This window comes from Aedes albopictus, chromosome 2, assembly GCF_035046485.1.
Source record: "Aedes albopictus strain Foshan chromosome 2, AalbF5, whole genome shotgun sequence".
Lineage (NCBI taxonomy): Eukaryota > Metazoa > Arthropoda > Insecta > Diptera > Culicidae > Aedes > Aedes albopictus.
In genome coordinates this window covers 236,090,978-236,111,883 of record NC_085137.1, presented here as the reverse complement: position 1 = coordinate 236,111,883, position 20,906 = coordinate 236,090,978, and the positions used below count along the sequence as shown (strand labels likewise).

The window sequence follows — 20,906 nt, the reverse complement described above, 5'->3', positions numbered from 1 at the left end:
TGCGGGCACCGCCAGACAGCTCCTCGCCTGACGGCTGCCTCGCCCGCTTCTCCGATTGCTTGCCCCGTTTGTCGTGAGCAGTCGCTTCCGCCTGTTTGAGACTTCCTGCGAAGGAGAAGGCTTCCGTTTGGGTAAACTTCGGCACTTTCTCATTTGCAGGCTCCGCTGCTGCAGCAGTCAGCAACGAGAGTTCCGCGTGCTCCTGCTTGGCCTAGTCGATCGATACCCTAAGTCGAAGCAAGGCCGTTTTCAGGTCCTTGCTTATATTCGACTTAGTGGACGCAAAGTCAATGATTTTGCCAAGCTGCTGCTCAGCCACCTCTATTGCGGACAGTCCTTTGGTTTCTTGGTTGACGGCCCTCAACAACCACGCTCCGTCCATAACCTCCACCGGCTGGCTTGCCGGGAAGTGGACTGGAGCACCCACGCTTGAGCTGCATACGCAGCTCCCAGCGCCTATCTCCTCACTTCTCCTTGTCGGAGACCTCATCAACCCGCTTCTTGTGAAGGGGTTGATCCCACCACTGCTTCCACCTGAGTTTTGATTGTTTTTGTTAGATTTCATGTTTACATCCCACGAGTCGCACGGGACAGAATGTCCACCACGCCAGAGCCCTGTATTAACGCGGTAAGGGACATTTTCCGTGAGGAGACCTCGCTAATCCAATCCTTGCAGGGGGTGAACCCCCTCTCGATTAGCGCAACAAACGCTACTTCCTTTTTGATTTAAATTTGTATTACCGCCCATTGATTCCCACGAGTAGGGAAAATAGGTTCACCGCACCAGAGCCCTGCCTGCCTTAACGCGGCTAGGGACAAATTACTGTGAGGGATACCCAGGTACCCCATAGGCTCCGTTAACGATCGAGCATCTCTGAGCATTCCGGTAATTATTTATACGGCTGGCTCGCACACGGTGGGGGGTTATTCAAGCCCCTTGTCCAAAGTCTTGGACATATTATCAAGTAGATATCTAATTGACGTTCACCGCTCATCTCCGATCATCGTGAGGAGCTGGCCAGGTGTCAGTCAAAGAGGTCGTTCATCAAATGCTTTCCTGGCGTCTCTACAGGTTTATTCGACTTTTTCAAGCTTAATGGTACAGCGATATCAATTTTGCATGCACAAATCATGATATCATGATTTGGGAAACTCTGCTCTATAGCATCCCTCGTCGTCCAGTCGTAGCTAATGCACTTTTCAAAGCCAACCAACGAATCAATCGAAGGCTCTCCGACCGACCGAGTACTCTCTCTTCCAAGCGCAATGACTCCCTATAAGTAGGTACGTAGAGGTAGGCCTGAATCGAGCGAGCGAACCACGTGCTGCACTGCTTTTATTTGTTTGTTGTTTTATTTATCAACAAAAAAATCACTCTCGATTTCTTCGCCCAGATAAGTTTGCTCGGCTCGGAGCGCGCCATAGTTCGATCAGTGTCTATTCTGACCGCACCGCGCGCGCCCGTGCAAAATTCTGCAATCCGTTCGTTCGTTCGTTCGCGACTTTCAACAAACCGATTTCACTCATCTCCCACCACACACCAGCCAGCACCATCATTGATTGCTGATCGGTTGAGTTGCGATTTTTTTGCCGAGAACATTATTGAGCATTGTATGTCTAGAGTGGCCTAAAGTTTATGCTGGAAATGTGAAAAAAAAAAAATGGAATTATAATCTTGACCACTGAAATACAGGATTTATTTGTTAATGTGACCCTCTGGAAATCTGGGCTCATTCATTGAATAGAAAGTGCTACCGCTGGAATCTTTGGATTACTGAAGTTCAGTATAATTTTACCGTAGTGCAGTCATTTTTACCGACCAGTTGGTAAACATTACCGATGATTCGGTAGAGTTTACCGAACGTTCTTTCTAGCCGATACTTGCTAATGTTTTGGTGAACATTCTGTAATCTGAACTTTTACCGAAGCTATAACAGCTCGATACGGTACTTTATTTTAAGTGTGTATATGTGAAAACCCACGTTTATCTTGAAATTGAGTAAGGTCCCTAAGGGTAATCGAATCCTTAATACAAATGGCATGAGTTTATAAACCAGAACCCTACAAATGCGTAAAGAATCAAAGCTAATCTGTTTTACTTGTCTGTTTAACAAGATGGTGTCATTGCCAAAGTTATGTAGTACTTTAGAAACATCTAGAATTCCTTCTATTTTTCATAATTATATATTGCCAGGCAGATATTTGACCCATGCATTTATCCATTTGTTACCATTTAAACTTTTAGTTCCTGACAACAGCACTTCATGTGCACCAAATGAGCTCAAATTCTCAGAGTATTGTATTGATCAAACCTTCGTTTCACTGTTTAAGGTTCAAAACTCCTAATCCACTCTATTTTGGACCACTCTAGCGCACGCCCTTTCAGGTACCTGCCGACGACAGCAGCCAGGGGTAATGATAGTTTACTTTCAATTTCCGACGAACCACTGTTGTTGTTGTAGCAACTTGATTGATCTCGCGTGACCCACCACACGGTCGGTCGGCATGTGCGTGCGCCTTCAGCAGCAACCGAATGCTAAACGGTGACGAAGTTCGGGGCGATTGACTGAGTTGAGTTCATACATCATCGAGCCTGCCGGTTGCCCGGCGAGCCCTACGTCGTCCGTCAGTCAGTAAGTTTTGGCGGAAAGTTCGAACCGGAGCAACAGAGTGCATTTTCGTGTTGAACGCGCGCGCTTCGGTACCTGCTTGGAGAAATTGACCCTGATAAAGTTTCGTCCGTTTGGCGGCAAGCGAAGAAGATCCAACAACAACGGTTTGCCCCTTTCGGTTTTCATTATCAGCCGCGCGGTCGTTCTTTCTCTTACAGGGGGAATTTGCTCCGCGCGCGTCCGTCCGTGCCCGAGACCGTTGAAAGTCACGTGTTTGATCAATATCTGGAGGACGTTTTTATTTAGAATTCAGTGTAAAATCAGTGTTTCGCATGAAGCGTACCCCTGCCAAGTGACGATATTGTTTTGTAAACTCAGATACAGTGGTGGTCGAAAGTTGTTGACGATGTATAGTTTGGTTCTTTTTAGTTGTTCAACATAATCCGTATCCGTTAAGTTCTGCTGAGCACTACGTTCATCCTCGCTATCTCATCCTTCAGAAGATCATAAACTTCCTTCACTGCACTACAATTGATGCCGATGAGATCAATATCGTTGGCAGAGCCGAGAAGCATATGTGCGACTGTGTGATAGTAGTGCCCTTCCATTGCATGCCAGACGTCCTAATCGCTCCTTCTAGTGCTTACTTACCTTACCAATCAGGCCTCTGCTGTACATAGTAGCCTCCTCCATTCCACTCGGTCCATGGCAATTTGTCTCCAGTTCCGCACTCTGCGTAGGGTCCGCAGATCGTCCTCCACTTGGTCGACCCACCTAGCTCGCTGCGCTCCACGTCTTCTTGTACCGGTCGGATGACTCTTTTTTTTTTCCTTCTAAACCATAGGGGGATAATCTGCACAACAGACACCCTAACAGAAGGTTAGGGTAGTGTAGGTCTGACAGGCCGTCTTCTACAACAAAAGTAAAATCCAGGACTACTCTCTCCTCGTACCCACTAAACCATTCCTATGGTCGCCAAACCCTACGTCTCTCCGGAACCACCAAGAAGGTATTGCTTCAGAGAGGGGCTAGTGCACATCGCACCCACAAGGTTAGCTGCGTAGCCTGCAGCAACGAACATCGATGACTCGCTTTGGAGAGTCCATCACGGTAGCATGCTGGCGCTTAGCCAGTTTCCCGAGTGGTCCTCGCCACTCCCTTTGTCCTCGGAAGGCGGGCAGGGTCAACCCCGTCCGCGCCCTACTGCTGAGCGGACATCAAGAACTGATGCCCACGTGCAACCCGATCTGACCTGCCCGTAAGGAAGGGTATCACTACCCTTCAGGCCCTATCAGATGCACCCGTAGGTTGCAGACAGCAGGATCTCACCTACCCCGACCCTTGCCGGGGACCCCTTTCCAACCGCGGGCTCGGATCCAACCCAGTAGACCGAAGCCACGACAGCACCGCTACCGGAACTTCCTCTCCGCGGCCACTTAATCGTTGTAAGGGTCGATCTCGACCGCAGGGCACCGGTATGACCTACGAAGCCGACTCCGAACCCCTGGACCACCTCTTGTACTGCATCTGGACTAGCCATTCTCCGAGTCCACGCGCCACCTCCTTTGTAGCTCCCAGACGATGTGGGTAATAGCCGTTGAAACGGCGTTCCAGCCAAACTCATCCCTACACATCCTCTGGACCAAGTTGTCCGGAGTTGTGTCCTCCCCGCATGTGGCAAGCATGCGGTCACGCATTGTGCGAAAACGCGGGCACACGAACAAAACGTGTTCCGCCGTTTCCTCTAAACCATTGCACACTGGGCATTCGGGAGGATCCGCATGCCCGAAACGGTGTAGATACTGTCGGAAGCAACCATGACCTGTAAGGACCTGTGTCAGGTGGAATGTGACTTCCCCATGGCGCCTATTAATCCAACTATCTACCCTCGGTATCAACCTATAGGTCCACCTTCCTTTGGTGGAACTGTCCCACGCGCGCTGCCATTTGACCATAGAGGCCATCCTGACAGTCCTGCGTATGCCTCTTGTGCCGCGCATTTCGAAGCACTCCATGTCCTCACTGATAAGAATGCTGATAGGCACCATACCAGCGCTCGCAACCCTCAGGCAGAGATGGCATGCTCCTCAGAGCGCTAAGTGTGAAGATAAAAATATACACATTACACACAGCCTGCATGATGCGAAAGAGTGCGTGTAAACAATTATCTTCTGCGTGGTCCGACTGCACGCGCTCGGCTTCGTTGTCGCATCGCGCTGGACGGTGAGCGCAGAAAAGCAAGAGAAAGTACAGTTCAACACACAGCTCACATCGCAGCGCTGCGCTACTCTGTACTGCCGAGAGCCTACAACTTGCAGCTCAGACAGCGCAGATGTGTAGCACAGTCCTAGAAATGAGCGATGCTCACGCAGAAGAAGTTTGAGTTCTGTGGCGGCTCGCGCAGCTCGTGTGGCAACTTACACATTCGCACACTCACACAAAGTTTTACGGCTGAGCGATGTGTGTTTGTTGCCGGTCCACATTCGCAGCAAAACAGAGCGGCGCACATTTTATTGAAGATGTGTACGCAGAGCTGTTTATCAGTGTATCAATGCCATCTCTGCCCTCAGGCACATAAGCCTGTAAGTACTTTCCAGCTTCCGTCGGTAGCATTTAGTACTTAGCGCGGTGCCCCACGCCGGGCCGCCATACCTAAGTATGGATGTAGCAACACTAGCCAGAAGCTTGCGCTTACTGGCGTACACCGCAGAGCTATTGGACATCATCCGGAACAGTGCCACAATAGCTGTGGAGGCTCTTTTACAGGCATAATCGACGTGGCTACCGAAGGTAAGCTTATCGTCGATCATCACGCCCAAGTGTTTGACGGAGCGCTTTGACAGGATAGTACAGTCTCCTACACTGATCTCCGTCTGCTGCTCCGACTTCAGGTTGTTAACAACCGTCACCTCTGTCTTGTGGTGAGCCAGCTCCAGTTTCCTGGACCGCATCCACGCCTCCACAACCTTGATCGAGTGGTTGGTAGTCAACTTTACCTCCTCGATCGTTTCACCGTAGACTTCAAGCGTAATGTCGTCGGCAAATCCGACAATCACCACTCCTACTGGATACTCTAACCTCAACACCTCGTCGTACATGACATTCCATAACACCGGACCCAGGATGGAACCTTGCGGGACTCCTGAGGTTATGTGAAAGCACTTCCGACCCACCTCCGTGTCGTAGACTAGTACACGATTCTGAAAGTAACTTCCGAGAATCTTGTACAGGTACTCCGGTATCCCCAGACGCAAGAGCGCATCGGCAATAGCAGACCAGCTGGCGCTATTAAACGCATTCCTTACATCCAGAGTCACTACCGTGCAAAAGCGAATTCCCCTCCTCTTAGGCTCGAGTGCTTTCTCGGCGGTTTTTGTAACCGACAAGATAGCGTCTACGGTGGACCTCCCCTTCCGGAAGCCATACTGGTTGCTCGAAAGACCATTTACGCCCTCAGTGAACCGCAACATTCTATTGAGGATGATCTTTTCGAGCACCTTCCCCGCCGTGTCAATCAAGCATATTGGTCTATATGCCGACGGGTCTCCGGGTGGTTTCCCCGCCTTTGGCAATAGTACCAGGCTCTGCCTCTTCCAAGCTTCTGGGAAAACTCCCTCGTCCAGGCATTTCTGCATAGCAGACCTGAACATCTCGGGAGCCTCTGCAATAGCTACTTTTAAGGCCAGGTTCGGAACTCCGTCCGGACCTGGGACCTTACCTACGCTAAGGGACTTAGCTATCCCCGCAAGTTCCACATCGGTGACCCTCTCCTCATCGCCAGCCCCAGTCCCCGGCTGTCCTACGAAAGGAGGCCAAGGACTAGGATCATGACGCGGAAAAAGTCCTCCAATGATCCCCTCCAACATCTCTGGAGATTGCTCTGTAGGAGCCATCACACCTCTCGTCTTGGCCATAACGATCCTGTAGGCGTCACCCCACGGGTTCGTATTGGCACTCTGACAGAGACCCTCAAAGCAGGCCTTTTTACTTGCTCTTATCTCGGTCTTAAGCGCGGCTTTTGCAGCGGCGAACACCACCCGCCGTTCGTTTCGCTCTTCCTCTGATCGTGCTCGCTGCGGCGCGGCGCAGGTCCGCAATCGCGTCGGTCCACCAGTAAGCCGGTGGCCTCCCATTTCTAGGGTGGACTCGCCTAGGCATGGTCGCATCACACGCACGTGAGAGCACCGCTACCAGCTCGTCGCCGTCTAAACCGATTAAGTTTCGCTCACGGCGGAGCGCCTCCCTAAATACCCCTTCGTCGAAGTATGATGTCTTCCACCTGCGAGGGCTTGGCCTTGGCCTAGCCGCCTCTCCTTCTATCCGCTGTCTGCTGTTATTGTAGTCGATACTGTAGCGAACCGCCAAGTGGTCGCTGTGAGTGTAGCCATCATCTACTCTCCAGTTCGAACTACTTGTTAGGCCAGGACTACAAAAGGTCACGTCAATAATTCACTCCGCTCCGTTTCGACTAAAGCTACTCTTGGTACCGACATTAGCCAAGTCGACATCTAAGATGGCCAGTGTTTCTAGCAGGATCTGACCCCGCTGGTTCGTGAAACGGCTTCCCCATTCCACGGCACAGGCATTGAAGTCGCCCGCTATTACCACCGGCCTTCGCCCTGTTAGCACGGTCGTTAAGCGGTCCAGCATTTGCGTGAACTGCTCGATCGGCCACCGCGGAGGCGCATAACAGCTACAGAAGAAGACCCCGTTTACTTTGGCGACCACGAAGCCCTCATAGGTAGTAGACACCAACTCCTGAACGGGGTATTTACCTGTCGTCCATATCGCCGCCATTTTTCTGGTCCCATCCGCGAACCAGTTGCCGTTGCCGGCGGGTACTCGGTATGGGTCCGATATGATGGCGATATCCGTCTCCCACTCAGAAACTGCCTGACAAAGCAGTTGCTGAGCCGCATCACAGTGGTTCAGGTTCAGCTGCGTCACCTGCACTGTGATTTGTTGTTCACTGCGGCTTTCTTGAAGGCCGGGCACCTTGGACCACCCATCGGATGTCTGTTGTTCGAGGATTTCCCGGTACAGATCATGCAGATGGGCGGACTCGTGCAGCTTTGGGCCTTATGACCTTCAGCGCCGCATCGCCTGCACAGTTTGCGCCTGTCGGGGCCTTTGCAGTCCCACGACTTGTGTCCTGGTTCCAGACACCTGAAGCAAACCTCTGGTGGCTCGTGGAATGTCAGGTGACATACACACCAACCCACCTTTATGCTCCCTACTTTAACGGACTTTTTGACGTCCGCCACAGGTAGCTGAACCAAAGCTATCTGTGTCCCTGCTGGCCCTTTCCGTAGCTTAACGGCTGCGGCGGCCACCTGCACATCGCACTGTTGCCGCAGTGCCGTGACGAGCTCTTCCACTTCGGTGATCTCATCGATGTCCTTGACCTTCAGAGTCGCCTCATGTGTCAGAGCCCTCACCTGCACACCCTCACCAAGGACCTCTTCTGCCAGCCTCTTATAGGCGGCGCCCTTGTGCTCCTTCTGGCGCTTGAGCTCCAGGATCATCTCGCCCGTACGAGTACGTCTAATACTGCGTACGTCGGCTCCAAGACCCTCAAGCTTGGCGTCGCTTCGCATCGTCTTCAAGACGTCCGAGTACTTGGACTGTTCCGTCTTGATGACCATAGCGTCGCCTTTCTCGCGCTTGGCACCTGCCCTCCTACGCCTTGGCTTGGCGTCCTGCGCTACTACCTGCGGATTCGCCTTCTTCTTCCTCTTCCGCTCTACCTTCGTCCAAGGGGGGTCCTCCCCTTGGATCGCCCTACTCTGTGGCTGTTGAGGGCCCACTAGCGGTCGCAACCCTTTGTTCCCATCGTTCCGGGATGGGCCAGCCTTTTCAGGCCCACCCTTCCCAGCTTTCCGGGAACCCTGGCTGGGGTCCGACCTTCCGGCATTATTACCGACTTTCGGGGTAATGATTCGCCTGGCCTTGCGGGCACCGCCAGACAGCTCCTCGCCTGACGGTTGCCTCGCCCGCTTCTGCGATTGCTTGCCCCGTTTGTCGCGAGCAGTCGCTTCCGCCTTATTCGGACTTCCTGCGAAGGAGAAGGCCTCCGTTTGGGTAAACTTCGGCACTTTCTCATTTGCAGGCTCCGCTGCTGCAGCAGTCAGCAACGCGAGTGCCGCGTGCTCCTGCTTGGCATCGTCGATCGACGCCCTAAGTCGAAGCAAGGCCATTTTCAGGTCCTTGCTAATGTTCGACTTAGTGGACGCAAAGTCGATGATTTTGCCAAGCTGCTGCTCAGCCACCTCTATTGCGGACCGTCCTTTGGATCCTCGGTTGACGGCCCTCAACAACCACGCTCCGTCCATAACCTCCACCGGCTGGCTTGCCGGGAAGTGGACTGGAGCACCCACGCTTGAGCTGCGTACGCAACTCCCAGCGCCTATCTCCTCACTTCTCCTTGTCGGAGATCTCATCAACCCGCTTCTTGCGAAGGGGTTGATCCCACCACTATTTCCACCTAGATTCTGATTTTTATTTGACTTCATGATTAAATCCCACGAGTAGCACGGGAAAGAATGTCCACCACGCCAGAGCCCTGTATTAACGCGGTAAGGGACAGCTTACTGTGGGGGGTGCCCAGGTACCCCACAGGCTCCGTTAAAGATCGAGCATCTTTTTCACCCCCTCGATCACTCATTCCTCAGCACGGGTCGCTTGACACCTTGAATTGGGGTTAGTAGTCCTATTCTTAGCCGGCGACTACGCGGCTGACTCGCAAGCGGGGGGGTGCGTCAGTCCCCAGGACACGGTCGGATGACTCTCGAGAACCATTTTAGTCGGGTTGCTATCCGACATCCTGATGACGTGACCCGCCCACCTTAGCCTCCCGATTTTTGCGGTGTGGACGATGGTTGGTTCTCTCAGCAGCTGATGCAGCTCGTGGTTCATTCGCCTTCTCCAAGTCCCGTCTTCCATTTGCACTCCGCCGTAGATGGTACGCAACACCTTTCGTTCAAAAACTCCAAGGGTGCGTTGGTCCTCTCCACGTAGGGTCCATGTTTCGTGCCCATAGAGGACGACCGGTCTAATCAGCGTTTTGTAGATAGATAACTTCGTGTTACGGCGAACTTTATACGATCGTATAGTTTTACGGAGTCCAAAGTAAGCACGATTTCCTGCCACAATGCGCCTCTGAATTTCTCTGCTGGTGTCGTTGTCGGCGATCACCAGTGAGCCCAAGTACACGAATTCTTCAACCGCCTCGATTTCATCACCGTCGATATAAATTCGGGGTGGCGGGCGCGGTGATTCCTCCCTGGAGCCCTTTACCATCATGTACTTTGTCTTCGACACATTAATGACTAATCCGATTCGCTTGGCTTCACTCTTTAGTCGGATGTACGTTTCCGCCATCGTCTCAAATTTACGAGCAATAATATCAATATCATCAGCGAAACCAAGCAGCTGAACGGGCTTCGTGAAAATCATTCCACTCGTGTTTATCCCCGCTCTCCTAATTACACCCTCTAGAGCAATGTTGAATAGCAAGCACGAAAGACCATCACCTTGCCGTAACCCTCTGCGAGATTCGAAGAAGGGACTCGAGAGTGTCCCTGATACTCGAACTACGCACATCACTCGATCCATCGTCGCCTTGATCAATCGTATCAGTTTATCCGAGAATCCGTATTCGTGCATAATCTGCCATAGCTGTTCTCGATCGATTGTGTCATACGCCGATTAGAAATCGATGAACAAGTGATGTGTGGGCACGTTGTATTCGCGGCATTTCTGCAACACCTGGCGGATGGCGAACATCTGATCCGTTGTAGCGCATTCATCCATCAATCCAGCCTGATATTGCCCCACGAACTCTCTTGCAAACGGTGATAGACGGCGGCATAAAATTTGTTAGAGTACCTTGTAGGCAGCGTTCAGTAGAGTGATCGCGCGATAGTTCCCGCAATCTAACTTGTCGCCCTTTTTGTAGATGGGACACACGATACCTTCCATCCACTCCTCCGGTAATACTTCCTCCTCCCAAATCTTGGTAATGACCCAGTGTAGTGCTCTCACCTGTGCTTCTCCACCGTATTTTATAAGCTCGCTTGGTAGTTGATCTGCCCCAGTGGATTTGTTGTTTTTCAACCGGCCAACCTCCTCCTTAATCTCTTGGAGGTCAGGGGCTGGAAGTCTTTCGTCCTGTGCACATACTCCTGAATCTGTTACCACGCCACCTTCGGTACTTGCAACGTCGCCATTGAGGTGCTCATCGTAATGCTGCCACCACCTGTCGACCACCTTACGCTCGCTCGTGAGAATATTCCCGAGCAGAAGAGAATAACAACAGCATAACAAAATGCTTTATTTTGGCAAAATAACTGCATAATGGAATTAGTTATTTTCATGTTATTAACATAACATATTGAGTTATAAACTTGTCTGTCATAAGCGGCAAAATAACAAGTCACATAACAAAAATTTGTTCCTGAAAAATCAATTTTATAACATGTTTAGTTAGTGGCAATAACAACTTAATAACAGTGAAGTTGGGATATATTTCAATAACAAATTTTGATATTAAAGCAAAATTAGGGTAAAAACTAACTTTTTTTACTCATTTTTGGGTAATTATTTTAAGTGTGTTTTTAGAAGTGTGTTTTTAGAAAATAATAGGTCACATAAAAAAAAATTCGAATTCATTATAAAACTTACAAACATGGCCGGGATTTGAACCTCCAATCCTGCTATCGTAAATTTCCAGTCGCCTTTACCAATGAGGCTATCACAGCACTTGCAGTGAGGGACGATAGAAGCTTTACTGGTTCTACGTATTGCCAGTTTCCCTATTCCCTCATTTCATGTTTGCCAGTCGCAGGACAAAAATAGACAGAGATTTGAATGCAAGATCAAACAATGAACCTCTCTCTCTTACCAACAGCGCTATCGCGGTGCGCAGACATGTGCACTGTAACACTAATAACAGTGGTGGTGTTCGCATGGCCCGTCGTCGGCTGTTTCGGAACAAAGAGAACGACAAAAAAGTTGCTAGTCGACTATTTATGATTGAGCTTCGTCATGGGGTGCATTTTGGCGGCGACAAAGATTCTTTCCAGACGGAGATGATTTTTTTTATTTTTTGTTTTGTTCGCGTTGTGAGAACGGCGATTATACACGTACCTACGTGAGCGAAGGTAAAAGGTAATTATATCATATGCCGATATGATTACTTCTGCAGATGCTGTTTAGTTTTATTCTGTTTTAGATTATTTTTAGTAATGAAAAAGATATTTATGACATAATGTCAAACAATATATGATCGAATAATAATAGATCGAAAGAAAAAAGTTATAATAGACAAATGCAATCATCAATTGAGCAGAATTGTCTGTATAGTTGACATTTTTACTGATTAGAATTATTTAGTAGGTGCCATATTTGCTATCTCCACTCTCATTAACATTCATTACTTCGTAATACATAGTCTGATCGGTATTTTTTGACGTTATAATTAGAGGTACTGTTATAATTAGCAGTACTGTTAAAATGACATATAAATTCAACTAAGTTTGAATGTAATGATAAATGGAAGAGGAAGACAAATTGATGAGAGAATATGCATTTGTTCCCCTCACTCACGAAATGCTGTAAATAACGTTGTAGAATGACGTAGGTTTTATTTCAAAACTTGTTTTAGTTTTGATAGCAATAGCATAAAGTATTTGTGCACTCTCAATAATACAATAATAACCAAACTTGTTCCACAACAGAATGTAATATTGAAATGTTATTTAAGGGCTGCATACCAATTGCTTGGTCATAACAAAATGAGATTGTCCAACAAAACATGTTATGGAAACGTAATGCCTTGATAATTCAATAATAACAAAACAAGATATAAAAACAGGTTTTGTGATTTCGTAGTTATTAATTTGATATTCCCCTCTGCTCGGGTCGGATTTACTGTCAGATGTGATGATTCAGAAACTGCCTAACTATACTACAGGTTCTAATAATCACCGCTTTCAGGATGCAGTTCAGGTCCTTCTCCAATTCCAGCTCGTCTAGGGACATTAGTAGAGATCGCCGATTAGTAGAGGTTGCCGATAGGACAACTACGTCCTCCAGGTGCCAATTTCAACCTGAACTACTCCACTAGGTCGTGATACTTGGTTATCTTGCCGGCGATCGTTGATTGGACGTTATGATTCAACGATAAAGTGATGTCGACGAGAGTTACCTGCTTCATCCTTTTATTGTAAACACCAAATTCGAGCTGGTTGGCACAAATGAAGACGTCCGTAATGATTTCGCGATCCCAGTACAGCTTTATGCAACTATTTTCCAGAACCGGGTCCGGCTGGTACTTGTAGCAGCGTACAAATCTGTCAACTAGGTTGTGGCTAAAACCCGGGGTCAATATGACCCCGGAGATGAAACCGAGCATAACAAACGTATTCGATGCCAACGAGGTTGCGGCAGCAGTGGCGAAATTATTCGACTCCAAAGGGTTAACGCATGCTGTTGGCGCCCAATCTTGGCAACTTTGTTGTGACGATCGAGATAGGCTGATCCATCAGCTAACACGTGAACAGTCGGCAAAGACAACTCGATCGTTTCTGAGTTGCACTTCCTACAACGGTCCTCCGTGTCTTCGTGCAATATGTACCGCCGATAGTTCTTCGTCGCAATTACCCGGTCCTGGATGGCTAGCATGAAACCTTCTGTTTCCAAGAAGAGGTCACCCCACACCAGCAACACGTTCGACGCCGCCTCAATCGATGTGCTCGAGCTCCAGTTGACGGGGGTGCGTCCCATGCAACTCCTTTTGCTTTCACGCTACGATCATCTCGTCATCGGTCTTGATGCCGCGGATATCGGTGAAGCTTTCTCCATGGCAGGCTGACTCTCCCGATGGACGACTTTTAATGGCACATGCTGTGCTTGGAGAACATCACTCGTTCATTCTAATGCTTTGAGGTCGGTCTTGGTCTCTTTTACCCAAAGTTGTAGGTCAACATGGGCACCGCAGGTGTTGATCTTCTTCACGTTCTTGTCGGCTGACAGAATGGTCCTCAGAACACAGTTGACACTACCCTGTCAACCAGTGATCGTATAAGATGTTGAATAGGATGTTGAAGTGGAGGCGATATGCGTAAATTTTACATGCGCCTAAATGGAGGCATACACGCATATGGCCTCCACTTTATCATCTTATGCAACGATTACTGGTTGTCGGGGTATCTTCCGCACCTTGCAGAATCTTTCGAGGTATGCGTACGCTTCACCTTTAACTATATTTCAAATCTCCTCCTGTTTGTTTTTGCGAAAACCGCTGGCATCCTCTACTTAACCACGGCGAAGATGGTTTGGCCAGCATTTTTCGATTGCAACCTTCATCTGGATGTCATTGCAGAACACCGTCGCAAGTTACAACAGTTGGTGCGGCCTCTGCACTTACTTATTTTTGTACACCTTCCTCAACTTTACAGTGTTAGTAGTCATAGTTGCATTGGTTGAGTGCTCTGCTAAAGGGGTTCATTGCAATCCAGAAACATATTGGACTAAAGGTTCGGATCCCAATCGCTTGCTGCATTAGCCTGATGACGTTTCAGTCTACCTTGTACACTCAGAAATAAAAGTATACACGGAATTACTATTATTTATGCATTTTGTATCCGCATCTCTCTCACTCTCTTTCTGTTTTCATGCTATCTGGTGCTTCGCCTGGGTTGACGAAACACTTCTCTTCAACCCAGGCTAAACGGCAGATAGCATGAAAACAGAAAGAGAGTGAGAGAGATGCGGATACAAAATGCATAAATAATAGTAATTCCGTGTATACTTTTATTTCTGAGTGTACAACAGCTGTATTTAAATAAGGTACGACTGCAATACTGAGCCGTGCGTTTTCTTGTAGTCGATATACGTCATGCTCAGGTTCCTCTGCTTTTCGGTGACTCAACCCACAATAAATGCATCTATGATGGCTTGAGCTTTGCAGCATTGCATGTTTTTGCGACACCCTTTTTGTTCCTCGGTCATCAGGTTGTTGGTACCATAGTGGGCTTGTATCCTCTCCCTGCTGACGCCAGCACTTTGTACAGACTCGAAAGGCACGTTATTGGTCTGTACTTTTCTGGATCAGCTGTGTTTTGGTCCTTCGGCAGAAGATAAGTGATATCCCTGGTAATGAGCTCTGGTAGCTGCGTGAGGTCTTCTAGCACTGTGTTGAAAAAGAAAGTGCACGAAATCGGGTCCTGGTGCATCCCAATTTCTGGTATACATACCGGGTAGCCTCATGTCTCCAGCTCCATTACACTATCATTATTCTTCTGCCAGCCACATCCCATCGTCGATGGCACAGGATTTCCCCATAGATTGGTCCAGAGCTGTGTGACGTCGCCTCGCCAATCTTCAGAAGGCCTTGTCCACAATCAGGCTTGTCGTTTGGGATGCAGTTGTAGAACTCCCTTTCGTTAATGTTGAACATCCGGTTTTGTTCTTTTCGCTTCGAGCATTCTGCATAACGTCGCAATCGTTTCTCAAGAGCATTCCACCGCAGGACATGGGTTTCGAGGATCTCCATAATGTTCACTTCTGTGAGATCTCAGAGTTCTGCAGAATTCACAATTTCAGCAAAATAGCCCAATGTGACGATCCAAACGTCTCACCCACGTGGGTTTTTGTGTGCTGGGCGTAAACGTATCCTTGTGGGCGTCCGCAATCCTATCATCTCGACAATAGCCACTTTAACCGAATACCCAGTAAACTGTTGGCACTCGTGGTTCTGTACTGTCCTCAACTACTGAAGCAAAATATCCTGATGAAATGCTTACCATGTTGACCGATACGAATTCCTTCATGGGGTCTGTCACATGGAACTGCGTGACTGCTGTGGTCCTGGATCACTAGCTGCAGTCGAATCACGACTCTCTCCTTTGTTTGATGCATCTAACCCAACAGAACTATGTATTTCTCGACGTATTACTCGATTTTATCCTTTCCTCCACCAGATTCCTCTGCGCTTCCCAGACAACCAGTTATCGTATGAGATGTTGCATAAGATGATAAAGTGGAGGCCATATGCGTACATGCCTCCATTTAGGCGTATGTAATATGTACGCATATCGCCTCCACTTTAACATCTTATGCAACATCTTATACTATCAATGCACAATGGGTCCAGAGCCGCATTTACGAAGACAAAAATGTTTGTGCCTAAACCTTAAGTTTTAGATACTTGATGTCTTTGGGAAAGTTTCTTCATATTTTTCGTCCTTTTTTATCATCATTATGAAATTAGGGTGGTCCCTCTAGTTTAGCTGATCCAAACATCTGCTTTTTAATAGTTTTATTTACGCTTACAAAATGTTCTACAAAGTTGTAAAAGAACTTATTTGGAGTAAGTTTGCCGGAGAAATCATTATTGTATCTCTTATGGTTCCTAACATATATTTCTTTAAATGAATCATGTTAGGGTGATCCATGAAATTCAGTTTTTTTACAATAACTTTTAATCCATTCGTTTCCCGTAAAAACTTTGTTCCGAGCACTTTTAGTACTGTCAATGACGCATATTTTTTCCAACGATCTTAATGTTCTATCTCTCATAGCTAAAAAGATATTGGCTTTTTTCTTCAAAAAATCACATTTTTTTTCAAAAAGTAATATCTCAAAAAGGAGCAAATGGATTTTCAATCGCCGAATTGCATTGAAAAGAGCATACTCTGTTCTATTGATGGTGAAAAAAATGTGAGTACCATTTTTGGTTGAAGCTTTTTTATTGAATTTTAAAAATAAGGTTTTTTACAAAGAGAATCAGTTGTAACTATTAAAATCGATGAGATACAAGGTTGGCGTCTTCGACAATATTGTGAGTTTTTGGATGCTCTAAAAGTGCTCAGAACAAAGTATAGCGAAAAAATCAACTCATAAAATTATCTAGGATGACAATGGGTATTATCGGCAGGTTTGTTCTCTTCGTCATGGGGGGTTTTTGCCAGCCAAATTGCCTGAAACTTGGCCATATAATTCAGCTTAGTTGGGAAGGATTTGAGACCAACTCTTAGTTCAATAGGTTTCAAAAAACCCCCAAAGACGAAGAGAACAAAACGGCCGAGAATAGGCCGTTCCCCTATTTCCCTATTTCCCCTATATAAATAAAAATGGAATGGTGTTTGTATGTCACGAATAGGCTCGGGAACGGGTCAACAGATCGACATGATTCTTTCACTGTTGCATTCCGCCAGGCCTCCGACGTGTTCGTACGAAAAAATAATTAGAAAAAGTGACCGGGAAGGCAAGAAAAACGGGAAAATCTGAAATTCCATTTTGAGGGGCATTTCTTCATGGAACCGGATGTCAAAACACAGAGTAGGCAGGCAGGACGACGTTTGCCGGGACTGCTAGTATAGAATAAAAACGGATTTTCATATGGAAAACAAAACATTTCAAGAAAATTCAAATCGTTTTTGTTAGATAGATCGAAGTAACCATGTCGAAAAAGTTTAAAGTTGTTTATATTCTACATTCCGTCAATAGACTCAACTTAAAAAGTGAGTTTTAGCTAATTTCCGTCAATTAAATTTTAATTTTATTTAATTTTATTTTAATTCATGGATAGCGAAAATGTAAATCACTGGTAAATATTGATGTTAACATAAAAGCCTATCAAAGATACATAATTCGCGATATCTTGCCAACATTGTGCCTTAATGCTGATGACAGTATAAATAAACATTGGTTCTAAAATGAAATTGATGACCATTTATCAAGCTACTTTGATCTATCTAGCAAAGAAAAGTTAAATTTGCTTAAATTGTTTCGTTTTCCATATGAAAATCCGTTTTTATCAATATAATTTTATGTGTTGATTTTTTCGCTATACTTTATTCTGAGCACTTTCAGAGCATCTAAAAACTCACAATATTGTCGAAGACGCCAACTTTGCATCTCATCGATTTTAAGAGTTACAACTGATTTTCTATGTAAAAAACCGTATTTTTAAAATTCAATAAAAAGCTTCAAACAAAAAAGGTACTCACATTTTTTCCACCATCAATAGAACCGAGTACGATCTTTTCAATGCAATTCGGCGATTGAAAATCCATTTGCTCCTTTTTGGGGTAAGACTTTTGGAAGAAAAGTGATTTTTTGAAGAAAAAAGCCAATATTTTTTTAACTATAAGAGATAGAACATTGAGCTCTTTGGAAAAAAATATGCGTCATTGATAGTACTAAAAGTGCTCAGAACGAAGTTTTTATGAGAAACGAATGGATTAAAAGTTATTGCAAGAAAACAGAATTTCATGGATCACCCTAACATGATTCTTTAAAAAAAATATAAGTTAAGAACCATAAGAGATAGAATAATGGTTACTTCGGCAAACTTGCTCCAAATAAGTTCTTTTACAACTTTGTAGAACATTTTGCAAGCCTCCATAAAACTGTTAAAAAGCATATGTTTGGATCAGCTAAACTAGAGGGACCACCCTAATGTCACATTAATGAAAAAAAAAGGTTGAAAAATATGAAGAAACTTTCCCAAAGACATCAAGTATCTAAAACTTACAAACATTTTTGTCTTCGTAAATACGGCTCTGGACCCATTGTGCAATGGTTGACTGGGTTCCAGCGTGATGTGCTCTACTTTTAAAACGGTGATCAATGATCACTGATCATATTATGAGACATAATTAATCGCTGTCGTGTTTACAGCTGAACATGTCAAGCTAGTTGGCAAAGGAAGGGAATCTCTTATTGGACGTTTATAGCATTCCTGATCTGTTGGACATGCCCATCTCTACTATCGTGCAGACAAAGTCATAAAAATTTAGATATTTGAAATAAAAAAATTGTCAATAATTTTGTAATAAACTTTTATCAATTAGCCTGGTTAGGGAATCCAAAGAATTCGTCTACCTGCCAAATGACTTTTGATCGCTACTGTACGTCCCCATTTGCTTCGCGTAAACAGTGAGAACGAAACATGTGTACCGTGTAGTGTATCTATTGTCGTCGTCGTTGTCTCTTCTGACGTTCCTGCTAATTAGATGTCCTCTCCCACTTCATCGTGTTCCCTTCCCGAACGAAATAGGTAAGGCTACCTGGAATAGGACACCGATTGAGGAAAAACAGTGAAAGACACTTTCCCGTCGCCGTTGCGTCGTGAGTGCAGTTAAGTGCAGTATTGCGATAAGCTGAGCCTAACAACCCCGCAGTGTGGTGGAATGATCATCGCCAGTTTATCGGTGACGTTTTGAAGAAGCACGCGCGCCAACTCTCCAACCTGCAAATACAGTCAGCAGACGCAGTGCCACAATCTAACGGAAATTAATCACTCAGATCAACAACAAAAACAACAGCAGCAACGTTCAACAGAACATGATTCCGACGTTTAGCAAATCCGAATTCAGAGAAGGTAGTGCCTCCTAAATGGTTGATTGTGCGGTTCGATGCGTGTATTATGAACGGCGAAGGTATTTGGTGGTGATTTGTGCTTTCTCGGCTAATTTGGTTTGAATTTGAAATTTGGGTAGCGTTTCGGTTGCTTTCAATTGGCGTAGATCTAGTAGTGCACGTGCTTGGCATAGTTTTAGGTGGATAGGTGATAAATTTGCATGTTGTACGGTGGAGTTGTTATTAATAGATTTGTTTCAATTCATGTTGGAGTTCAATGATATTGTTGTGTACGGTTGACATTGATTATCAGTGGTGTAGAACTAGTGATTGTTTATTTTATATTTAAAATGTAAAAGAGCTGTCAATTGATTAACATAAAAACATTCGTGTAACCAGTGTCATGTAAATATGAAGTACATACCTTTGGGGATAAATAAGCCTCGGACCGAAAATTCCCCCTATAAAGCTTATAATAATAATACATACCGCAAACCGGGGTCAAATAGATCAGCGGGTCATTCTATATTAGGAACTTCTAAACCTCGTTATGATAATAAACTTCTCACCTCATTTAGTTCATAAACATTTAGGGATGAGTGTTTACAATGTTAACATTATAGTTTTTAGAAAAGTTAATCTTGTATTATTCATTTTAGAGGAAACATTATTCTACTCCCACTCTGACATTCATGCACATTGCACACAACAGAGACGTGTTGCTCCTCTAATTCCTTCCGAAGGAGATTTGGATTGTGAAAAGGAACAAACCATGTGCATTAGTGGAATCGAGTTATCTTCTGTGCCTTCAGCAGACAGTCAAACGGCTCCGTAGCTTGGAGGAAAGGAAGCGCCCGTCTAACAAATTTGGTGCCGTGGGTTCGATTCCCACCGGAGTACGTGGATTTCTTTTCGCAATTCAAGTCTCAATTCGTTCATCAAACACGTTTTTCTGTTGTATGCATGAGTGTTGAAGCAATCACAAGTTATACATATTTTCCCTAAGGCCAATCAACATTTGTATTGCTTTGACGTGACCGTGACCCGAGCAGAAGAAAATGTCAACAGCATAATAAAATATGTTATTTTGGCTTAATAACTGTATAATGGAACCAGTAATTTTTAGGTTATTAGCATAACATATTATGCTATAAACTTGTCTGTCATAAGCGGCAAAATAACAAATATCATAACAAAAAAATGTTCTTGGAGGACTTATTCAATAACATATTTTGTTAGACCAATCACAACTTAATAACAGGAAATTTGTGAACTTGTTACTGTTGTGTTATTATTAATTACATATTTGTACATTCTCTATAGTAGAATAATAACTAAACTTGTTCTACAACAAAATATATTATTCAAATGTTATCTTGTGGAAATATCCCAATAACTTGATTATAACAAAATAAGATTGCCTAACAAAACATGTTATAAAAAATATATATATTTTGATAAGTTAACAATTATAAATTATGATATTAAAACAGGGTATGTGATTCTGTTGTTATCAATTTGCTATTCTCCTCTGCTCGGGGATACACGGTAACACAATTCATTCATTTTCGAGCTCAAATGGAACAGCCCAAAAATGAGTCAATTGCATTTGCCTAAATGCCCAAATCTCATCAGTTTAAGCCGTATGATATTCTTGATAATATCAAGTATATTGTACGGCTTAAACTGATTAGATTTTAGCACTTAGGTCAGCGCTAGCGCTGGAAATGAAATTTAATCATTTTTTATGTTGTCCTATTTGAGCTCAGATTTGTGTGAATCTTACTCATTTCTGAGTAACTTTTTCTTAGCCTGTAGAGCATCATGAGATCTCATCAGTTTCATTTTGATGGCCTACTTTCAGGTGGTTTTGGGCATCAAAATGTAGAGTTCAAGGTGAGACTAGATGCATTTCCATTTTTTCCT

At 45.4% G+C, this 20,906-nt stretch overlaps 1 protein-coding gene across 17 annotated transcripts in view; it reads left to right on the top strand.

The window, feature by feature from the left end:
- The window catches only part of LOC109412019 (aquaporin AQPAe.a), a 364,435-nt gene that overhangs the window by 145,321 nt on the left and 198,208 nt on the right, over positions 1–20,906 (top strand). For 3 of the 17 annotated variants that reach the window (XM_062851370.1, XM_062851382.1, XM_062851378.1), the window contains exons 1-2: positions 1,416–1,570; positions 18,679–19,002. The exons of 4 other annotated variants lie outside the window; for them this stretch is intronic. In XM_062851370.1, coding sequence (XP_062707354.1) covers positions 18,966–19,002 — 37 coding nt within the window. In that variant the 5' untranslated portion in view covers positions 1,416–1,570; positions 18,679–18,965. 10 more of the 17 variants (XM_062851380.1, XM_062851369.1, XM_062851381.1 and 7 more) reach the window with 10 other exon arrangements.